Source organism: Nyctereutes procyonoides, unplaced genomic scaffold, assembly GCF_905146905.1.
Source record: "Nyctereutes procyonoides isolate TBG_1078 unplaced genomic scaffold, NYPRO_anot_genome, whole genome shotgun sequence".
Classification (NCBI taxonomy): domain Eukaryota; kingdom Metazoa; phylum Chordata; class Mammalia; order Carnivora; family Canidae; genus Nyctereutes; species Nyctereutes procyonoides.
In genome coordinates this window covers 6,972,334-6,995,087 of record NW_026575043.1, presented here as the reverse complement: position 1 = coordinate 6,995,087, position 22,754 = coordinate 6,972,334, and the positions used below count along the sequence as shown (strand labels likewise).

At 38.7% G+C, this 22,754-nt stretch overlaps 1 protein-coding gene across 5 annotated transcripts in view; it reads left to right on the top strand.

Moving 5' to 3' along the window:
* CDKAL1 (CDK5 regulatory subunit associated protein 1 like 1) overlaps positions 1 to 22,754 on the top strand; it is a 636,452-nt gene that overhangs the window by 211,527 nt on the left and 402,171 nt on the right. For all 5 annotated transcript variants that reach the window (XM_055322912.1, XM_055322911.1, XM_055322910.1 and 2 more), the window contains one exon: positions 19,922 to 20,042. In XM_055322912.1, the coding sequence (XP_055178887.1) occupies positions 19,922 to 20,042 (121 nt within the window). The remainder of the gene's footprint in view (positions 1 to 19,921; positions 20,043 to 22,754) is intronic.

Below are 22,754 nucleotides of genomic sequence, written 5' to 3'. Positions count from 1 at the left end.
TGTCTTTTGGCCTAATATGTGATCTCTTCTGGAAAATGTCCCTTCCATGTGCACTTGCAAAGAATGTACATTCTGCTGTTTTAGGATGGAGTGTTTTGAATATATCTTTATATACATTTGGTTCAATGTGTGTTTCAAAGCCTCTGTCCTTGTTGATTTTCTATCTGGATGCTATGCCCATTGAATAAGTGGGGTATTAAAAGTCCTCTGCTGTTATTGTATTATTATACATCAGTTTCTTTAAAAAAATTTTTTTTTAATTTTATTTGATAGAGAAAGAGCATGTGTGCAAGAGAAAGCACAAGCCAGAGGGAGGGGGTAAAGCAGACTCCCGACTGAGCAGGGAGCCCGATGTGGGACTCAGTCCCAGAACCCTGGGATTATGACCTGAGCTGCAGGCAGATGGTTAACAAACTGAGCCACCCAGGCGTCCTTGATTAGTTCCCTTATGCTTGTCATTAACTGTTTAATGTATTTTGGTGCTCTCATGTTGAGTGTATAAATATTTACAATTGTTATATCCTCTTGCTGGAGTGTCCCCTTTATGATTATATAGTGTCTTTCTTTGTCTCTTTTTATAGTCTGTTTTAAATTCTATTTTGTCAGATGTAACTATTGCTGCCCTGGCTTTCTTTTGGTATCCATTTGCATGATAAATGTTCTCTGTCCCCTCACTTTCAATCTGCAGGAGTTTTTCTGTCTGAGATGAGTCTCTTGTAGGCAGCATATAGGTAGGTCCCATTTTTTAAATCTACTCTGTCACCTGTGCCTTTTGATTAGAGCATTTAATCCATTTACAGTCAAAGTAATTATTGATAGATGTTTATTGTCATTTTGGTACTTGCCGTTATTTCTATAGATTTTCTCTGATCCTTGCTCTGTTTCATGGTTTGTTGGCTTTCTTTAGTGATATACTTGGATGCCTATCTTTATATTCTTTGTGTATCTATTACTGGCTTTTGATTTGTAGTAAACCATTGGTTTGTATATAGCATCTTGTGCCTGTAGCAGTCTATATGAAGCTGATGGTCCCTTAAGTTTGCATCCCTTCTTTACTTCTCTCCCCTCCCCCCATGCACATTTTAGGTATATGGTGTCATATTTTATATACTTTTATTTTCTGAATCCCTTGACTGATTTTAAGAGAAATATTTATTTTTACTGTTCTTGCGGGGTTGTTGTTGTTGTGTGTGTGTGTTTTAAACTTTTCATACTCTCATGGCCTTCCTTTCCACTCAGAGTCCCCTTTAATATTTCTTGTAATGCTGGTTTGAGAAACTCTATCTCTCTCCTTCTACTCTGAATGATAGCCTTGTCGGGTAGAGCATTTTTGACTGTAGATTTTCCCCTTTTAGTGTTTTGAATTTATCATGCTGCTCCCTAATGGCCGGCAAAATTTCTCCTGAAAAACTGCTGATAGACTTATGTGGTTTCTCTTTTATGTAACTGTCTTCTTGTTGCTCTAAAAAATTTTTGTTTATTACTACTTTTTGCCATTTTAATTATGATATGCCTTTGTGTGGACCTCCTTGTGTGAAATTAGGGGAGAGCTCTCTGTGCCTCCTGGATCTGGTTATCTGTTTCCTTCCCCACTTTAAGAATGTTTTAAGCTGTTATTTCTTCAAATAAATTTTCTGCCCCCTTATCTTTCTCTCTTCTTTTGAGGTCCATATAATGTTGATGTTATTACACTTGATGGAGCCACTGAGTTCCCAAGACTATTCTCAATTGCATAATTTTCTGTCCTCTCCTGTGCTCAGTTTGATTTCATTATTCTGTCTTCTAGGTCATTAATTCATTCCTGTGCTTTATCTAACCTGCTATTTATTTCATGAAGTGTATTTTTAATTTTATTTATTGTGTTCTTGATCTCTGATTGGTTCTTTTATCTCTGTGTTAAGGGTCTCACTAATGTCCTCCGCTCTTTCCTTTAGTCCAGTGAGTATCTTAATGATGATGATTTTAAGTTCTTTGTTACATATATTACTTCTCTCGCTTTCACTTTGGTCTCTTGCTGTGGCTTGGCCCTGTTCTTTCATTTGGAAGATGTTTCTGTCTCCTCACATTGTCTGACTTTCTGTGTCTGTTTCTGTGTGTTAGGAAAGTCAGCTACTTCTCTTGCTCTTAAAAAGAGGCTTATAGAGAGGAGAAGAGGTCCCCTAGTACAGTGTTCCCTGTTTCCCAGGGCCTGACTCTACAGGGAATGTCTCCTATGTGTGATGCATGTGCCTTGCTGTGGAGTCTTAGGCCTCATTTTCCTTTAGTCCAATTGTCTGCAGATTCTCTCTTTGCCCATTGTGTGGTGATCTGCTTGTGAAATAAGAACTACTCCCACTGCTGCTAGAACAGAGGTCCTGCAAAATGCACAGGTCAGAAGATGTAGGCCTGGCAGTGTTTGTGCCAGTCTTCTGGAGGAGGGACCTGCAGTGCTGGGACTAACTAGAGGGTGACTGGGAAGAATGGACCATTGAAGTGGGGTGGGGGTGGGGGATGCTCTTTGCAAGTAAGTTAGGTAAGAAGTATTGGTTCTGCACTGTTTCCCTCAAGTGGTCCCTGTTTATATGCTTGACTGAGGCTGTATTGGGAAATGGCCCCTGTCAGCTCCTTTGTTCCTGGAGGGGTCTCCCTGCCGCACTCAGATGAGCAAATCATTCTTCCTCCCATGTTTTTCAAATTGCTGGCTGTATGCTCTATCTGCTTGGGCTGTTTGTTGTCCTGTCTCTTTAAAGGTGGAGATCCTGCTTCCTCAAATCTTCTAGCCTCTACTCTACCGGAGCAGAGCCCACTGATTTTTAAAATTCTAGGCTTTAAGTCCTGCTGATATTAAGAACTCATGATATTCAACCCCTCTCACTTTCAAGGAAAAATGTTGCAGAGACTTGTCCTCCCCATTTCTGGGCTTCTTCAAGCCACCAGTCCCCTCTCCATCATGGATGGACACATTCCCTTTCACTGCCAGACCATGTCTTTGTCCTTCGTACCCTCTTTGATGTGGCCATTTTCCTGCCATTAGTCATAAAGTTTGTTCCGCCAGTCTTTGGGTCCTTGCCTGATTTACTGACGTTGATTTGGGTATCATCTAGTTTTGTCAGTGGGATGAGGTGAGCTTAGGGGTCCTCCTGTGCCATCTTCTCAGATGACCTAAAATAATAGTTGATAGGTAAGTACGTACTACTGCCATCCTGTTAATTGTTTTCTGGTTGCTTTGTAGACCTTTTGTTTCTTATTCTACTGTCCTTTTTGTGTATTTTGAGATTTTTTTTGTATTAGTATGCTTTGGCTTATATATCATGTCTTTTTGCATGTAATTCAGTTTTCCCTTGTGGTTACCATGAAGCTTATATAAAATATTTTAAACTTTTAACACTTCATCTTAACTGATAATGACTTATCTTCCATACTTACAGGTTTCCTTTGGCAGAGATAATTCTGCATCAGTCAGCTCAGTTTGGGTTTCTGGGTGTATTCGTTGATAATGTCTTCGGGTGATTGTAGGGCCTGCTGTTATGATCTTTTGTGGATGAGGCAACTCTGAGGACAGGGCTAGCGGTGTGTGCCCCTGTTGAAAACGACTGGGTAGGCCTGATGATCTGGTTACCTACCCAAGTAAAGCACCTATAGGATGGGCTCTGCTGTTGCCTCAAGTCTCTGGTGTGGACTTGGAATTATATTTACTAATAGATGGGGCTATGAATTAGCTTCTCTGCTCTGGCAGAGGGCAGAGAGGGGCCTAGGAACCAAAAAGCTCATTGTTTGGGGGCCTGAATCATGCCTGAGTGTGCACTGAATTTGCTGGTCAGGTGAACCCACCAGTTTAACTCTGCAAGCGGGGAAAGCCATGTGTTGCATTCGTGTCTGAGTGTCATTTTATGTAGGACTGTTGAATGGGCTACCCAGCTTCCCGTGTGGCCTGATAAGTTTCCATGGTTGGATGAGCTGAAGCTGTACTCAGCAATAAGCAGGGCTATGAATTAGATTTCCTCCCCAGGCACAGCAGGAGAAGCAGCTCTAAAACTGGTAAAGCTCTTTGTTTTTTGTCTTAACTTAAGCTGACTTGCAAGTTCCTGGCTGAGCAGGGCACTGGCTTTGCCCCGCAGTCTATCAACCTTCCTAGCCTTCTCTTGGCTCCAGTGCTACCAGCCATGTAGCTTCCACATATCATCGCCAGCCCTTCTGTTCAGATGGGACTGGAAGGTGCTTCATACTGAGTAGGGCTTTGAGTCAGTGCTTTGCCTGGGCGTGGGCAAACCTAGCTCTGGGGCCAGCAGTATTTGAGAATGAGAATCTGGCAGATCTACACTCAGCCTAGTTCCCTTGCATATTCTGCAGGTGAGCATAGGTGCTTTTTGGAATTACTTCTTGGGCACTGCAAGTATGAATTCAGTCCGCCAAGATCTGTGTTCTGGTTGTTGCAAGCCCTCCCCCCTGCTTCTCTGTCATAGTCAGATCCCCAGTGACTGGGCCATGCATATTATTTGGCAACCCCTTTGGCGTGAGATCAGAGTTGGGCTCTCACAAATCACCCACAATATGGGAGAGGTTGATTGACCGCTCTGGGATTCTCTTTTCCTACTGGAGAGAGCAGTGGCATGGGAAACCTCTCCTCTTGGTGCTCTGCTGACTGGGGGAGGGGCAATGCCTTCAATGTGCAGCTACTCCTCTTACCCTTCTAATGCAGCCTGTCTTGGTCTTTGATGTGCACTGGGGTGCCTCAGCGTCACCCCAGTTCTAGGATTTTCCCAGTGATTTCTTGTCCTTGAATAGCTGTTAGTTGTTCTTGTGGGTGGAAGTGAAGTCAGGACCTACATGTGTCGCCATGTTGGTGACATCTTTTTCCCGCTAAAGATGCAGATCTTTAGAGTGTCTTAGCAGATTGCATGAAGGTGAGACTACAAATATCGTTGAGTTCTCTGAAAGTGTATATAGTATTGTAGTCTAGATTTTGTGAAACTGTTCATGTAAAACAATTTTTAAGTTTGAGCATCCTGATTTTTAAGTTTGAATATTAATCATTTTTATTTCAAGTAGTGGTATTCTCAGGTATACCAGTTTCTGAATCCCAAGGTCCTGATTTCTATTTACTGTGATAAGATTATTTAGCGAAATATGCCAAGTGGATGATTTAATCTTCCTTTGATGCTCTCAGAAACATGAAAATGAGTATGACTTCAAAAAACTGTAATATATGTAAACATTTTTCTTCAGTGTTCTTCCTTTATTATGACTAAATTTGAAGAGAATTAGTATGTGCTACACTGCTTTTAAACTCTGCACGCATCTCACACATGCTTTATTATATTCATTAGGAAAACTTGTAATCTTCATTTAAAGAATGCAATTTTTGGTAAAATGTAGTGAGAATCATTGAGTCTATAAACTTAAATAATACTAGCAGCTTCATTACACTTTCAAATAGAGAATGAAGTTGTAAGTTAATTGTGCTATTTTTTTCTGTTTTCTTAACACAGTAGTAAATTGTATTGGTAATTCTCCATTAGTACTTTATAGCTGGCTTCCATAAAAATAGTTAAAAAGTGAAAACTGGTAGAAATATAAAGTGGAAGCCAGGTCATGTTAAAGGTGTACTAGAACTTCAATATCAAAATATTTTATTTTATTTTATTTTATTTTAATTTAATTTAATTTTATTTATTTTATATATTATCTAATTTTTTTAAAGATTGATCTATTTATTCATGAGAGACACAGAGAGAGAGGGAGGCAGAGACATAGGCAGAGGGAGAAGAGGCTCCTTGCAGGGAGCCTGATGTGGGACTTGATCCCAGATCCTGGGATCATTCCCTGAGCCAAATGCAGACGCTCAACTGCTGAGCCACCCAGGCATCCCCAATATCAAAATAAAATATGCATAAAAATCATGATCATCCTTTAGAAATGTATTAAAAAAACTTTTTTTTTTTGCCAGTAAAGTCATGTATTATACCATAGCCACATGAAAAAGCTGGCAACATAGAGTAAGTTGACAAGTCATATGAATACACAAAGAATTTAAATCTGATTTTCTCTGCCCGTTTAACTGAATCCTCTCATCATCATGTTCAATACTTTTTTTTGAAAAAAAGATTTTATTTATTTATTCATGTGAGACAGAGAGAGAGAGAGAGAGGCAGAGGCACAGGCAGACGGGGAAGCAGGCCCCAAGCAGGGAGCCCAACATGGAACTTGATCCTGGGTCTCCAGGATCACGCCCTGGGCTGAAGGTGATCCTATACCGGAGCCACCTGGGCAGCCCAAGTGATTTCAGACACAAATTCACAGTTCCAATGTAGCAGAGGAAAATTTACTTCTATCTTCGATATTCTTCCAACAGGTCTAAGAATTAAAGTGACATGACACAGATTAACATGAGAAAAAAAAATAAATCTGATTTTCTCTTTTTCTTGAAAATTTTGTTTCACAGGAAAACCTAATCAAACAGTAGTAGAATATTTTTTTATTGGGCAATGCTATCGACCTTTCCCTAAAAAACCTAATATTGATAATTGGCATAGGAAAAGAATGCTTCTTTGTTTTACATTTTGTGTATAATGTTTGGGGATACACATTTTTCTTTTAAAAGTTCATTCTGTAACACTCTACAAAGCATGTAGCATATATGTAGCAATTCTGAGACTGAGAAAATAAATTATTAATTTTCTGTAATTATTATTTCGAGGGAAGAAAACTCACGTGCAGAATCTCCAGTTAGACTATCAACTATGGATAGATTTTTAAGTCGAAGTTTATCAGTACCATTGTTTTATAACAAAACATACATTTTACTTAATAATAAAGATGTAGTACCTAAAATGTCTTATAGCAAGTGTTTTCTAACACATGTAATCTTTGTTGTAACTTTAACTTTATTGTAATGCTGCAACATTCAAATGCACCATTTCTTTAAGCTGTGCTGAAGTCCGCTGTAGTAGGAATCTTGGATTCAGAGTATAAAGAGCCATGTCAAAATATCTGGTTCTTTTAACAATGTCCTGTTCAGCAACCCATACAACCTCATTGGTTTCGTTGCTTGACATCGAAGGTCCCTTCAGCTCTGAAATTCCAGAAGAGTTTGAGTCTGCAACGTAACACTGACTTTCAGAGTCTTGTCATTAGAATGAGATGTTGACATTTTGGACAGTGATCTCTAGCCAAAGTTATTCAAAGGGGAGAAGGTTTTTCTCACATCCTGATCTCCTGCCAGACTGTACTTTTTCTTTTCCTCTGCCTTCCTGCTTAAAAAATGAAGTTGAAAATGTTTGTAAAGGACATACTGTGCATTTTTCTGTATTCTGCAGTGAAGGGGGTCTTAAAATCATAAAGTGCAGTTCTGTGACTCATTCGCCTTTATTCATTCAGTTGCAGTGCCATCCTGGGTGGTGCTGGGCTGTATATTTCCCAGTGTTGCTTAAGAGTTTTATGCTTCTTTGAAGCAACTTTCATTTCTACGCTGGGGCATGTTTATTTTTGAGACTTTAAGACAGGCCATTTTAGTCTTGGTGACTAGGATTGCTGGAGAAAACAACTTGCGAGGATTTAATGTAAGGTGAGAACATTGCCTGAAGCAGGGATTCTCAGGCGTGTTTGTGGAGGGAGGAATGGTAGCTGAGAGGGGCTCCTTGCCAGAGAGGGAGTTGGAAGAGTGGTTTATCAGAACTTGGAGAAGCGAGGCTTGGAGGTTCCCCCATGTGGCCCTTCACCTAGATTCGTTGGCCTGGGGGCCACTGTTGCAGCTTGGTAAGGATCCTGTTACTCAGGTGTTCTGGGTCGGGGAAACAGCTACCGATCCCTAGGTGTAGATGCTTAGACTTACCCAGGATCCTGTGCAGTTCCCTGTGCAGTTCCCGGCACACTGTTTATGCTTTCTTCCTCTTCCCTTGTATTCAAGAAATTGTATCAGGATGCAAGTGAGTGATTTAATAAGAATGACCTGGAATCTAATTTATATATTTAAAATATTCGCAAATATGATTACCATCATCAGTGCAATTATTTGTGACCTATTTCTAAGCCCTCCAGAGCTTAAAAAATAAATGGGATCTGACTTTAACTTACAGCGTTGGGAAGTTTTAAAAATCTCCTTTCCTCCTTGCTTTTGAAAAACGTCATTAGCGCTATAGATCTTGATAGGATTACAATTGCATTAATTATAGTAGCAACTGTAATTAACTTCTGTCTAGCCCTTTGTAGCTCACCCTTTCCGTATACATTAATTCATTTGTACTCCACAGGAACCCTGGCATTACTGATTACACAGCGAGGCCTCAGTGTGTTATAATTTGAAACCTACCCTTCTAATCTCGTGTTCTTTACTTTCTGTTAAGCTGCTTACCTTGACTGGAGGAGAGTGAGAAAGTGAGGCCTGTTCATTATTCCCCTTCCTCATGCCTGTTGTTGAATGTCAGTCCTCCCCCATTTCTAGTTCTCTTTCATGTCCTGGCTGACGTATTTCGTTCCTTCACATTTCTCATTTCCTCTGTGATCTGCTTTTCCCCCTTCTCGCTCAGCTTTACTAGCCACCCCCATTTTGTGCCAACATCATTTTTTTGTAAGGAGCTAATGACGATTTGTTTCATTTAAAAAATTTCTGAATAGAATATTTGAGTCTTACGCCACTGATCAGGTGCTTAATTTAGGAAATGAGAGAATAAAAGTATACTAAAAGTATACCTTAACTGTAAGCAACCAATAAAAAGCTGATCTAACCAATAAAAAGCTAATGGAAAGATTTTACAGAGAAAATTCTCTTGGGTGTGTGTATTAGGAGTAATTTTCAAAGGTTTTTTTTAAATTTTTTTTTTAATTTAAAAAAAATTTTTTTTTAATTTATTTATGATAGTCACAGAGAGAGAGAGAGGCAGAGACACAGGCAGAGGGAGAAGCAGGCTCCATGCACCGGGAGCCCGATGTGGGATTCGATCCCGGGTCTCCAGGATCGCGCCCTGGGCCAAAGGCAGGCGCCAAACCGCTGCGCCACCCAGGGATCCCTAAGGTTTTTATTTGAAATGCACTTTATATAGTTTTTACTCTCAGATGGGTAGGTCAGGAGAATCCTTCCATATTTCTTAAGGACACAGACTTTTTTTTTTTTTTATCTCAATTTTGTATTTAGGCTAGATAAATAATGAACCCTGTAAGGAGAAAGATTTTGATGTAGATAACTTTCGGTCTGTAGCATTTCATAATGAGCATTAACTGTAATTTCTCAAAATTAAGTTTTAAAAATAATGATTGGTCACTCTTTGTATTAGAATTAAGAATGCATCTCAAGCCCACATAATTTATACTACATAAAGCATATTTAAAAATATTTTCATTTATGAAGGTGTGGTTTTTCACAGTGGGGCTCCTTCATGCCACGTCTTAATAAATCTTTTCAGTGAAATCTGGTTTTAGCGATAGGCTCTTAACTAGATTGGTTTTAAGAAGTGGAAAATGAGCAACAAGCAGGAATTCTAGAGAAGAATTCTACTTGCTGTGTTAGTAGTATTATGTCCAAATGTACTGTGAAATATATATAATCCTGTATTTAAATTGCATCCTGCTTATCCAGCAGTGTCACCTCTCTTTGAAGCCATTCCTAATCTTTCCTGGGGAAGTTGACCACTCTGTCATGGGGTCCCACCATTCCTAGAAACATGGATCAGACCAACTCTGAAGCTTCATTCCAGTTATTTATTTACAAAGCTGTTTTCCTTGAGACCTTACATTGCTTTAGGATAGAAATCAATGGTATTGGTGACTCAGGATAATATAGGGTTGGTTTTTTTGAGGTTTTTCTTTGTTTTTGCATGTGGGAAGGGTATATTTTGGAATTCTTTATGTTGTGTTTCAGTAATGATAAAAAATATTTCATACACCATTTTTAAAGCTATAATACTGTGGAATGTCTGTTTCTGTTATGCACAAACATTATTATATTATGTTATGATATAAAATGAGCATTTTGTTTTTCTTACATTTCTGTATTTAGCCCATTGTCATTTTATAGAGAGACAATGATAAGACCTATCACGAGGGGTTGAGGACTAAGAGTGTGAATTTAAAGAGCAAGTTAGCCCCAGGTGCCCCGTTTCCTACCTTCCTCCCATATCAACTGCCACAGTACAGGCATGTTCAGCTCACGATGAGAGATGAAGTACAGACAAGGTATGTTTCAAGGTCCATAGATGGAACATGTCTCCAACTTCTCTGCTTCCTGTGTCTCTTCTGTGACACTTCATTGGGCTTGGGTTGAATAATTAACAGGAACAAACTTGAAAGTTTCATTTGTGATTGAAAGTGGGAATTTGAACTTCGGTTTTTGAAAGTTCAGTTTGTGAAAGTTCATAAGGAGCTTGTGGCTTACAAGTTCCTTAGTCTACATTTTGCTGTTCCTGTCTCCTAGCTACCTGAATGACAGTACTGTGAGGTCTGTTATTTCTGCTTTCGTCACCCAGTGAAGTAATTTTCTGAATGTAGGTTTGAGCATGAGTGATTACATTCTGTGTTGCTGCCATGGATGCTTTGCATACCAAAACTGAAGCAGACATAGCTTTATTGCTATAATAACTAAATTTTTGGAGCTATATAGGAAATTTACAATTCAGAGGAGCCTATTTTGGCAAGACAGCAAGTGACCTAAGGGGTTATTTTAAGGGTCTTCCTAATGTGTAGTTATTGATGTGAGACTGTCTCTAACTCTTCAGTGTTTCGATGTACATTGATGTACATTTGAAAAAATAAATTGGCGCCACACAGATCTCCCGCTGTCGTAAAAGGTGCATCTGCTTGTAAAATATGTAATTAAACATAAAATTAAGTGCTTCTGGTCATTTGCCCCCGGAAGGTGTCTCCATTAGGGTAAGAAGACATTTTGCTTATGTGGATTATTTTGTTGTGTCTTTTGTTTAATGTGATGACCTTAAACTAACTGTCATTATCAGTTGGGCCAGCAGTGCTGCGCACATGGAAGAAAATGCTGTCTTAAAAAATGTTCCACTGCAGTGAATGCTTTCATCTTTCTATCTTCTGTAGTTTGGGATCATACTAAATCTCACATCATTATAATTACAGCACAGGTACTCTTTCTGTGTGCAAAAAGAGTTTTGATATTAAATAATCCTCCACTTGCTAGGGGTTTAAACCTTATATCATGACCTTATCTTAGCTTCCTCTTCAGCCCCGCTGCTCATCAGGTAAGGTGTTGGCTTCCCTTACACTCTGTTCACCTCTGGAAATACGTGTCGGTAATGTAAGCACCTTATTTAGTAGGGCTCTCTCCACCTACACTGGGATGCACACTTCTGATTGTGTCCCTTTGAGCAGTTGAGTCTTAATGTTTTTTCCTTATTTTCATATATTTTCCTAGGTGTCATTGTTCTAGTTAACATTTAAAGCTTTCATACTCGTTTGAAATCTTAAAAGCTGAAATGTGTGCTTGAACGATAATGATTTTGTGAGTTTGAGTCTGTTCTGGTCCTTCATATAAAGTTTTCCAGTTTAGATTTGGGGCAAAGCTGCTCTTTCCACTTAAACCAAATTCCTAGTTTTACAAAGCTTTCTTCTTCTAAAATGAAATCATTTCAAGGGAAGGTCACAGCTGAGTGTGACTATCAGAGAATTCTTTCTTGCTTGAGAGGTGCCTGCATATGAGGAATGATATTGGATTAAGCGAGTCAGAGACACCCTTTTGGCCAAATTTTTGTTTTCCTTCCCAAACAGTTAAAAGTGCCTCTGAAGTATATGTCACGTAGTAACTCCAAACATTTTGTAGAAGAACAGGTTAAACTGAGCATTCCTTTCTAATAGTCGCAGGTAATATTCAGATCAATGTGACTACATTTATTTACATGAGAATTTGGCATTGGGAGTAACTTTATGTTCTTTCATTCTTTCTTGAAATTTCTGCCAATCTTCTGCTACCCTCTGCCCCTTGTATCTTGTTGGGTTGTTTTACTAGGAAGTTTTCCAGTAGTCTGACCCAGAGCTTGGGGTTCACACAGGTGAACACACAACACAGGTGAACAACACATACATTCTGTTGAATGTGTAGCTAATAAGACTGAATTTGTGTGCAGTGAAAGCAGTTAGTAAGATATCAGGAAAACTTGGCATGAGACCTCTCTGGTGGTGATGGAGGGTGGGTTGTCACATATTAAGGAAACAGTGGCCTTTGAAATTAGATGAGATGAATAAAGTATTGAAGGAAAGACTGTTTAAAGAACCTTCAGAAGCACAGAAAAAATTAAAGAGGGGAAAATAAACAACAGGAATCCAAGTTACCAGATCACTGGTGCTTCTGTGATGTATAATGATATTCTAAAGCTAATTTGTACAGCCCACTTTAGCTCTGAGAACCAAAGGAGGGAAGCTTGGTTTTGTGAATCGAAACATAATTTAATTAATAGATACATATTTTGTAGGTAATCCTGTTTCTATCACTCAATTAACATATCTGCTTATATTCCAGAGGTTGATTCTTTTCTGTTTGTGAATGACCATTGTAATTGCCTTCCTGACATGTTGACAGACTGTCTTTCTAGTAGACATGGGTGGAATGTTTCCTCTTGATTTTGATAATGTTCTCAACACTTAGCACTGTTGGATTTGGAAAAGATATTTTGTTCTCGAAGATCCATTAACAGCACTGAATATTGATTCAACCAATAGTGCAGTTATTGTACAAAACATGCCTGTTTTGTTTTCCAGTCGTTTTTTTTTTCAGTATTATGAATTTACAAATGTGCATGTAATAGTGGATTATACTTTAAAAATTAGCTTCTGGTTCAAAATTTTGTTAATAAATAATAATTTCAGCTCATAAAATGGTTTAGTAACATTCTTTAGTGGATTGGATCAAATGTAAAAACCAGCACAGAATCAAGGTTTTGTAGCTGATTGAAAAATAACTGCTGAAAGCCTCAGGCTTAAAATTAAATTTAGTTTTAACAGGGCTGAATTTTATGTGACATTGGTAAGTAACAACTTAGGGAGATGTTTATTAAAAATCGTTAATAAACCCACTGAGACACATTTGACCATTATTTATAGGAGATGAAATGTAAATTTACATTTAAAATAGAAAAGATAAAAGATCTCAGAAATACTGCATTTGAGTGCGTTCCATTCTGCATATAAAAACAATCTGCTTTTTTGAAATCTTTTTATGAAAATTGCTTGTCTCTGCTTTAATCACTTCACATCTTTATCACTGTCTCCTCAGTGGTCTCCTGTTATTATCAGTTGGTCTGGTCACACTGAGCATCATTATTCCCATCTGTTCCTATTAATACTTCCTCCTTTAATTTCTTGCTCCATGTGATTGAAATGATGTCAAAACTGGTATTTTCACTCCATTTTTCTTTCAGACTCTGTTGTCCTGATTTATTTTTCCTCCCTTTCTCTTCAATCTAGCCACGAAGGGTGATGAAATTCACAGTAGTCACAAAATAAATCAGTATTCATTGAGCTGCATGTTTTCCCCATCACAGTGTGAGGCATCAGTGGCCAGAAGGGATCAAATGTGTGAGTGTGTAATTGTGTTCCTTGCTCCATGGTCCCTTTGTAAGTATGGTGATTTCATTTGCAGCACAAATTGCTCCAAAAATTTCCTTTTTTTTTTTGTTTTACTTTTCACATCTTTATTCCCTGAGCAGGTTTCCCTATTCCAGAGACCTTGTTTCCTCTCCTTTTCTTCCCAAAGACAACACCTTCAGTTTCATTCTTTAGCCTGTCAAATTTCAGTTTGTTTTAGATGGTTCCAGTATTGATAAATGCATATAGACTTAAGTAATGATTTGCAGTATATGTTTTTATTCTGCGGTCTGTACATTTAAGGAATTAATTTGAAACAGCAGCTCTGTTTACAAAAGGATTCTTAAAAAAGAGCTGGTTTATAATAAATAAAAGTTTCATTCCTCTAGTCCATTAAAAAAAATTACTCTGTGGTTGAATTTTCTTCTCTTCATCTTTGGCCAGATATAATGAGGGACTTTTATGTTATTTCTTACTTTGTCTTCAGTGTACTATATTTTTCAATTAAAAAAAAACCACTATTGTTAGTTCTCTTGCTCTTTAATGAATCATTGGATTGGAAAATAACTCATTATATCATCAGGCAGAGATATGTTCCTTTATTTGCATGTAGATAGTGAAGATGAATAATTTATCAAATGTTATTAGTGCAGGCTGCATATTACTGAAATCTCAGCAGGATATAATGAAATTTGTCTCATGCTAGTGTGAAGATACCATGCCTTTGCATAGTCATTATTGAACTTTTGGTATCTCTCAGAGAACTATTATGTTAGTGAGCCAGTCTTGCTCACCTCTTCATTAACTGGACTTTTGATTGAAGAGTTGAACTTATCTTGAAAATCTGTGAAATCTGGTTTGCCAAATGCTTGCTTGACTGGCTATGTTTTTATAGCAGAGCAAGAATTTTCAGAATGAATGAAGGACTTAATGTTTCTTATTAAAGTTGATTAGTGCAAAAAATGCTATGACTGATGGTTTTATTACTTCTGGTCATAAGAAGCTGACTATACCAGAGACATGGAAGCAATATATCTTTCTGAAATGAAGGGTGATGAAACATGTATATAATTGCCTTAGAATCTTACGCCTGTACTAATTATGTATGTTAAGTTACTTTAAATAATTGCTGTAAAAAAGATGGCTTTGATTTGCTTATGAGATGATTGTGTGAGTAGGTCAGCAGATCTCCTCATGAGCAACAGTAAAGGTGGACAGTCAAAAACAAACAATCCCAGCACCCTGAAGATTGACTAAAAGTATTCAGCAAACTGAGAAGTGTTTATTCTTGAAAATAACGGAACTTTGGGTAAGAACAGTGTGAATCTATGGCATTTGCACCTGGGACTACTACTCCCATTTTCTTTAGACAGCTCTGTGGGCAAGGTTGTTCAATCAGACCTGAGCAGGCTGTGAAAACTGGGGGCTTTGTGGCTGCTCCCAAGACAGCACCTTTGATTTGAAGAACTGTCCATCAAAGTGGAGATTTTGATGGTGAGTGATAAGGAGGGTATGTGTTTCTACCTGTTTGAAATTGTGGGACTGTCTGGCATGAAGAGTGGACAGGTGGACCAGCTGGAGATTTAACAGAGACTTCCAGGATGTGATGCAGTGATAGGATGCTTGTTGAGTCTCCATAGAGCAAGATTAGTTGATTGGTGCTTGTGCACAGCAGAGACTGGAGTGGGCCTAGGCCACTCACACTCACCTGCCTGCTGGAGCCTGTGTGCACATCCTGAAAAGGAGGGGCAGACTTGAAAGTAGCCCTAACTTTGAGTAACCTCACTGGTTCATACACAGTTCCATCAGAAGATTGAAATCTTACTGGTTTGTGGTGTTTGAACAAATGTGTGACAGTCTTTCCTTAATAAAAAGCTATGCAGATACAGATTTGACCCACTGGAAGTAATGCTTGGTGTTGTTGGGAGCAGATAGAAAGCTAAGAAGGGACGTCCACAACTTTTCATTGTAGAGATATAGACTTTATAGATTTAGTCCAGGTAAGCTCCTAAACAAACAACAATAATCCCTGGTGGGGGGAAATCTGAATTGAGAGTTGCTACAATATATTACCTATAGTGTTCTGAACTGAACAACATATTATATGATACATGCAAAGAAAACCAAATATACCCACATACAAGGGGAAAAAAAAGTCAAACCAGTCAATAGAGATTGTCTCTGGCCAAAAATGTTGGTGTTAGCAAAAACTCCCAAGTACTAAATACCATGTTAAAAGCCTTTAAGGAAAGGGTGATGATAGTGACTTGAATACAGAATCACAAAAAGATAGAAATTATAAAGAGCCAATGTGAAATCTATAGTTGAAAAGTACAATAACTGAAATGAAATATTCAAAGGGCTCAATTTCAGGTTTAAGATGGCAAGAGAAAAATAATCAGTAATTTTGAGGATAGATCAATAGAAATGATCCAACCTGAATAATAAGAAAAGTCATCAGGGACTCAGAGACCTGTGGGACAGCATTCAGCACACCCAAGTGTGTCAGGGAGCCACAGAAAACGATAGAAAAAGTGATTCCCTCCCTCCAGTTTTTTAAAAAAACAATCCTGTGTGAAAACTTCCCAAACTTGATTAAAACAAAACAAAACTTTATGGAGCCAAAAGCCACATGAATTGCATATATGAAAACCACAGAGGTCTACACTGAGAGAAAATCTGGAAAGCATCAGAAAGAAATGACACATTATATACAAGGGGAGCAACATTAAAATTGATAACTGACTTCTCATCAGAAGCAGCAGAGGTCAAAGGTAGTGGAATGTGACAGAGCTGACCTCTGAACGACATGGTGTTTGAACTGTGTGGCCCGATTCTACATGCATTTGTTTACAATACAGTTTTCCTTGTACTTTTCTTAACATTTTCTTTAGCTTATTTTGTACTAAATATATAATACATAAGACATATAAACTATTTGTACATCAACTGTGTTATCAGTAAACAGCATAAGCTATTAGGAGTTCAGTTTTTGGGGAGTCAAAAGTTGTACGTGGATTTTCACCTGGATGGGGTGTGGTACTGCTTACCTCTGCAGTATTCAAGGATCAACTGTATTCAGTGCTCAAAGAAAAAAACCTGCCAGCTAATAATTCTGTATCCAGCAAAGGTATCTTTCAGAAATTAAGCGAAATATTCTCCCAAGTAAGCAAGAATCTGTTGCTAGCAGATTTCCTTTGCAAGAAAGGGTAAAGAAAGTCCTTCAGGCAGAAAAGAGGTAGTATCAAGTGCTAAGTTGAATTCTCAGGAGGGAATGAGTGTTAGAAATGGTTAAATATGTGGGTAAATATAAAGTCCTCTGTAAATGTATGTTTTTCCTCTTTTCAAAAACTATATAGGTGTAGGGTGCCTGGGTGGCTCAGTCAAACATCTGACTCTTGATTTCAGCTCAGATCATGATCTTGGGGTTGTGGGATCGAGCCTGCTGTCAGGCTCTGTGTAGAGCCTGCTTAAGGTTCTCTCCTTCTGCCCCTTCTTCTAGAACCTCCCAGTGCCCCACCCAAAAAAAAACCCAAAACCACAACTATGCAAAAACAATAATTATGGCACTCTGTTTTGGGCATTTATACAGCCGTATGTTAACATGTTTGACAACAATAGTACAAAAGAAGGAGGGAAAAGAAATTGCACATGGACAATTGAATATCCCTATGCAAAAAATGAACTTAGACCCTTATACACAAAAAGTAACAAAGTGGGTCCTAGTCCTAAAGATAAGACCTGAAACAGTAAGACTTCAAGAAGAAAATATGGAAGAAGTCTCTGTGCTCTTGGGCTAGGCAAAGAAGTCCTTAGCTAGAATAGCAAAAGCATGAGTTATAAAAGAAAAATTTGAGAACGTGCACTTTATTAAATTGAAAAAGTTTACTCTTTAAAAGATATTGTCATGAAAGGGAAACTAAGCTGCAGCCTGAGAGGAAATATTTACAAATCACATACCTGAAAAAGGTTTTGAGACAATTCTTTTTTTTTTTTTTAATAAGGATTTTTTTTAAAGATTTTATTTATTTATTCATGAGAGGCACAGAGAGAGAGAGAGAGAAAGGAGAGAGAGAGAGGGAGGCAGAGACACAGGCAGAGGGAGAAGCAGGCTCCATGCAGGGAGCCCAATGTAGGACTCGATCCCGGGACTCCAGGATCATGCCCTGGGTGGAAGGCAGGCGTTAAACCGCTGAGCCACCCAGGGATCCCTGAAAAAGGTTTTGAAGGCAGAATATAGAATTCTTATAACTCTGTGACAGTTACTCCAATTAAAATATTGGCAAACTTCTGGAGTAGACATTTATATTACTGAGGATTGTCTAGAGAAACAACCAGTAGGGTATGTGTGTTGAAAAGAAATGTATGATAAGGAATTGGCTCATACCATTATGGAGATGTTATAGAGATTAAGAATTCCCGAGACTGTAGTCCACAAGCTAAAGATCTAAGAGAGGGGCCCCTGGGTGGCTCTTCAGTCAAGTGTCTTCCTTCGGCTCCGGTCATGATCTCAGGGTCCTGGGATTGAGTCCTGTGTTGGGGTCCCTGCTTAGTGGGACGTTCCTTGCCCCTCCTCTGACTCATTCATTCTCTCACTCTCTCTCTACCTCTCTGTCTCCCCCTTCCCTCTCTCCCTCTCCTAAGTAACAAATACAATCTTAAAAGAAAATAAAGACCCAACAGAACTGATGTGTAGGTCCAGTTCAAGTCCAAAAGCCTGAGAATCAGTAGAGCTGATGGTATAATTTTAGTCTGTGATTGGGCAGCAACAAGATTCAAGAAGAGCCTCTCTTTCTGTCAGAATCTGAAGGCTGGAAAAGAGCAATGACCTAGCTCCAGCCAGGCAGCAGTGGTTCCCTCTTAGCCTTTTTTTGTTCTATTTGGGTCTTTGATTGGATAAGGCCCATTAGTGTTAATCTGCTTTACTCAGTCTACTGACTCAGATATCAGTTAAGACCAGAAACATCATTACAGAAACACTCGAGAGAACGTTTGGTTAATGTCTGGGGACCCTGTAGCTTAGTCAAGGTGACACATAAATATGAGCCATCACCATATTTTGCCAAATAAGACCTGTAGTTGGCTAATAAACACATGGAAACGTGTCCACATCATAATCACTATGGAAAAATGCATATTCATTCAAACCACAATCATATATTACTTCTCACCAGAAGTGCTGCTATCAAAAAAGTTACAGCATGAGGTCTCCATTGACAATGTGGGGAAACTTAAGCCTTCACACATTGCTGGTAAGATATAAAATGGTACCACCACTTTAGAAAATAGTTGTTTCTGATAAAGTTATATATAAATTGACCACACAACCCAGCAGTTATTCCTAGGAGTTTATCCAAGAGAAATAAAATTTGATGTCCACATGAAGACTTGTATGTGGATATTCATAGAAGCATTATTCTAATAGATATTAATTGGAAACAATCCAAACATCCACCAGCTGGTCAACCAATCAGAATGTCATATATTTTGGAATGGGAGCAAGGGTGCACTATACATAAACTTAAGGGAATTTTGGGGGTAATGCATATGTTCTAAAACCAGGTTTTTGTAATGACTGTATAACTGCCTTTATTTAAAATCATTAAGTTGTATATTCACAATGAGTGAATCTTACAAGATATACCTTGGTAAAATTATTTAAAAAAACCACTATGTATGTAATGAGAAAAAGACCATGTAAACATGGAAAAAATAATAATTGGAGAATCTCAAGGGAATAAGAAGTCTTAGTACTGTTGTTCCATATTTTCTACAACTGCAATTAATCCAAAATTTCAAAATTATAACTATTTTTGTGACTCTTAGAAATAGTCTGATTTTCTTTTGTAATATCTTTAAAAAATAAGTTCAAATCTTTTGTTTTAAAAAATCTGACCCTAAAGTATTATTTTATCTCAGCTTTTTAATTCTTTATTTCTTCGATTTGCTGTTTGTTTTGAGCAGATAATCTGCTTCTGCTTTTTTTTCTTTTTTTTAATCCCCCAGCACTGAGTTGCCTGGCAGGGCCAGTGCCCATATAAAGCCTTTCTGCTTCACGTACATACCTGGTCAATGCTCTAGAGCACGTATACCTTACGGAATGACATTCTGAGGATGTTTCTGTTGCTGTCATCTGTGCAGTAGAAATGTGCAAATAATATAAGCACAGCACTTTTGACTGCAGGACGCACATGCAACTGTTTTGCCCTTTGACAGTTTTCTTAGGTGAATGATCACATCCTCTCATATATATATATATATATATATATATATATATATATATAGTTCTTGTTCTTTGTTTCCTCAAAGAAGGAGGTAAGTGAAAATATGAACATGTTTGTTGAGAGCAGTGAATGAAAGCGATGTTCTGTGGCCAATGCTAAAGTATATTTATGTGCTTTATTTGAAGGTCATTCCGTGAGGCTGCTGGGTCAGAAAAAGGCTAATGGGAAGCGGCTGGGTGGAGCACGGTTGGATCTGCCAAAGATTAGGAAAAATCCACTGATAGAAATCATTTCCGTCAATACTGGGTAAGTGTCTCTCAGACTCATGCATCCACTATTCAATGTATCCATGATTTCAGGCTTTCCCCCTGGACATGTGACACAGTAAAGCAGCTGAACATTTCCATGGGAGAGAAAAATCAAAAAGCTCGAAACCACATGAAGACAGTCCCCTATTAAATGTTCCCTGTGTGCAAATTACATGTATATTTGCAGCAGGGCTTTAGGTCTTTGTTTAATATTATTCTGACGTCTTTTTGGTAGTAAACATAGATTTCATTTTCCAGCAATGCTCTTGGGTTAATATATTTTTAAAAAGGGTGTTTTGTTGTTGGAATGGTTAGCATACCCATCATCTGTTTTTTTCAATAGGGTTATTGTAAATAATGCCCAAGATATTAACCATATTTTGATTACTGACTATCTGAAACACATGTCTTAAAATATTGCCCTTATGAGCTTTGAACTAAAAATAAGCATCATAGCTGAATAGTAAACACTCTTAAATTTCACATCTAGGTCTGAAGTTCCTGTCTCTTACTATGATGCTTTGTATGCTCATTCATCCTGAGTTTTATTTGCATATATGGAATTTGTCGTCAATATTAGTGTAACTTGAAAGTCTGATGAGGCCAAGGCCTTCTGTTGTTGTTGTTGTTGTTTTTAAGAATTTATTTATTCATTCATGATAGACAGAGAGAGAGAGAGAGGCAAAGACACAGGCAGAGGGAGAAGCAGGCTCCATGCTGGGAGCCTGACTTGGGACTCGATCCCAGGACTCCAGGATCATGCCCTGGGCCAAAGGCAGGCGCTGAACCACTGAACCACCCAGGGATCCCCCCTTCTGTTCTTTAAATCATGGTAGTCCCTCCACTAATAAAACTTAAGCTATCCTGCTGCCTTTTTTTTTTTTTTTAATTTAAAAGAGAGCATGAATGGGGGGCAGCATGCAGAGGGAAAAGGAGAGAATCTCCAGCAGACTCCACGCTGAGCTTGGAGCCCAATGTGGGCCCAATCTCCCCACCCTGAGATGACCTGAGCCAAAATCAAGAGTCAGATGCTCAACTGATGGAGCCACCCTTGTGCCTTTTTCCTGCTTTTTGATTTCAGCATCCTTCCCTCTTTTCTAGAATTGTTTTCCTCTGTCCTTTGCTTCCTTCATGCTGTTCCCTTTGGAGAGCAGATGAGCTTGTCTTTTCCCTCCAGCATCTTCCCATCTCTAAGCATAGCCTCCCCTTCCTCCTGCAGAGTTGCAGCTCTGTGACAACAGTCACAGGTCACCCTTTCTCTGATTTTATCACCTTCTGGTTAAGCCTTCCTATCGCTACCAAAGACCAGGGAAGGTTGAAGAAGTCGTTTGTTTTTTCTCTCAAAGCCCTGTAGGGTGACTTTGATTTGCTTTGCTGAATGGGTCTTGGACCACTATCTGGCCTTCAGTGACGAAGATGCAGAAACCTATACTCATCAAGCTCAGAGGCTAGTGATTAAATCAGAATATAGCAGCAAAAAGTGTAGTTATCACATTGACTGGAGCATCTAATATTTTGAGCCTGAGCCAAATTACAAGCATAAGGCTGTTTGCCTCTCCCTCCATCTCCATCCTCCTTCCTTCACACACTGCAGTTTTTCTTTTTACTCCCGATTTCCTACTGAAAATTGCCATATCCCTACTTTCCCTGTCCTCCATGTTTGCCTATTTTCTTCTGTGACACCTCTCATTATTGAAATCTATATGAGTTCATTTATATTTTCATTTTTCCCGTCATTGGCGTGTAATAAGCTCCAAGGTGGCAGGGAGTTTTGACTCCCTTGCCTCCTACTGTATCCTCAGAATATGGAAGAACGTACACAGCAGGGATTTAATAAATATTTACTTACTGAATGAATGAATCATTGATTTTTATAATTTGAAAGTTTAATGGATTTATGCTAAACTCTCTTCACAGTACAGATTGCCTTACCAGTTGGACAGTGATACTTGGAGTTTGGCTAAGTGTGCTTTCTCCTGAACAATGCCTCCAGGAGAACAAAGTCAAGTGTTTCTGAGAATCTTTCTCTCTCTGTCTCTCTCTCTCTCTCTCTCCCTCTCCCCCTCCATCTTTTTTTTTCAGTATAGGATTGATCATCCCTCATCCTTTTTTTGCTGAGATACATTTCTTTAAGTGTGTTAAGATTTTATGGTCTGACACTTGTATTCAGTCCATTGGGTCTCTTCAGGGTGACTTGGCAGCCCTTGCTGACTTCTTGACTATTGCTTTTGACAGTTTGTCTTCAAAGGTACTTTGTCTAGTTTCTCTGTGCCTCTAATATGGTTACTCCCTGCTCAATCACACTGAACAACTGGAGCTTCCCAAACTCAAGGTTGTATTCTCTCCTGACCTCAGGCCCCGGTGCATGCTGTCAGGTGTCCCTGGCACATCTCACCCTTTCCCTATTCACCATGTTGGTAAGCCTTCCCTGTGCAGTTATGTGCTCTCTTGATTGGGCTGAATACATCTCTCTTTGCATTGTGCATCCACCACATTCCCTATATATCTAGGTTATGGCACTTTCAGACTGTATTATTTATATTTTATTTTATTATTTTATTTTTTTTAAAGATTTTATTTATTTATCTGAGAGAAAAAGCATGAGCAGGGGGGAAGGGCAAAGTGAGAAGCAGATTCCCCACTGAGCAGGGAGCCTGATGCAGGGCTCGATCCCAGGACCCTGGGATCATGACCTGAGCCAAAGGCAGGT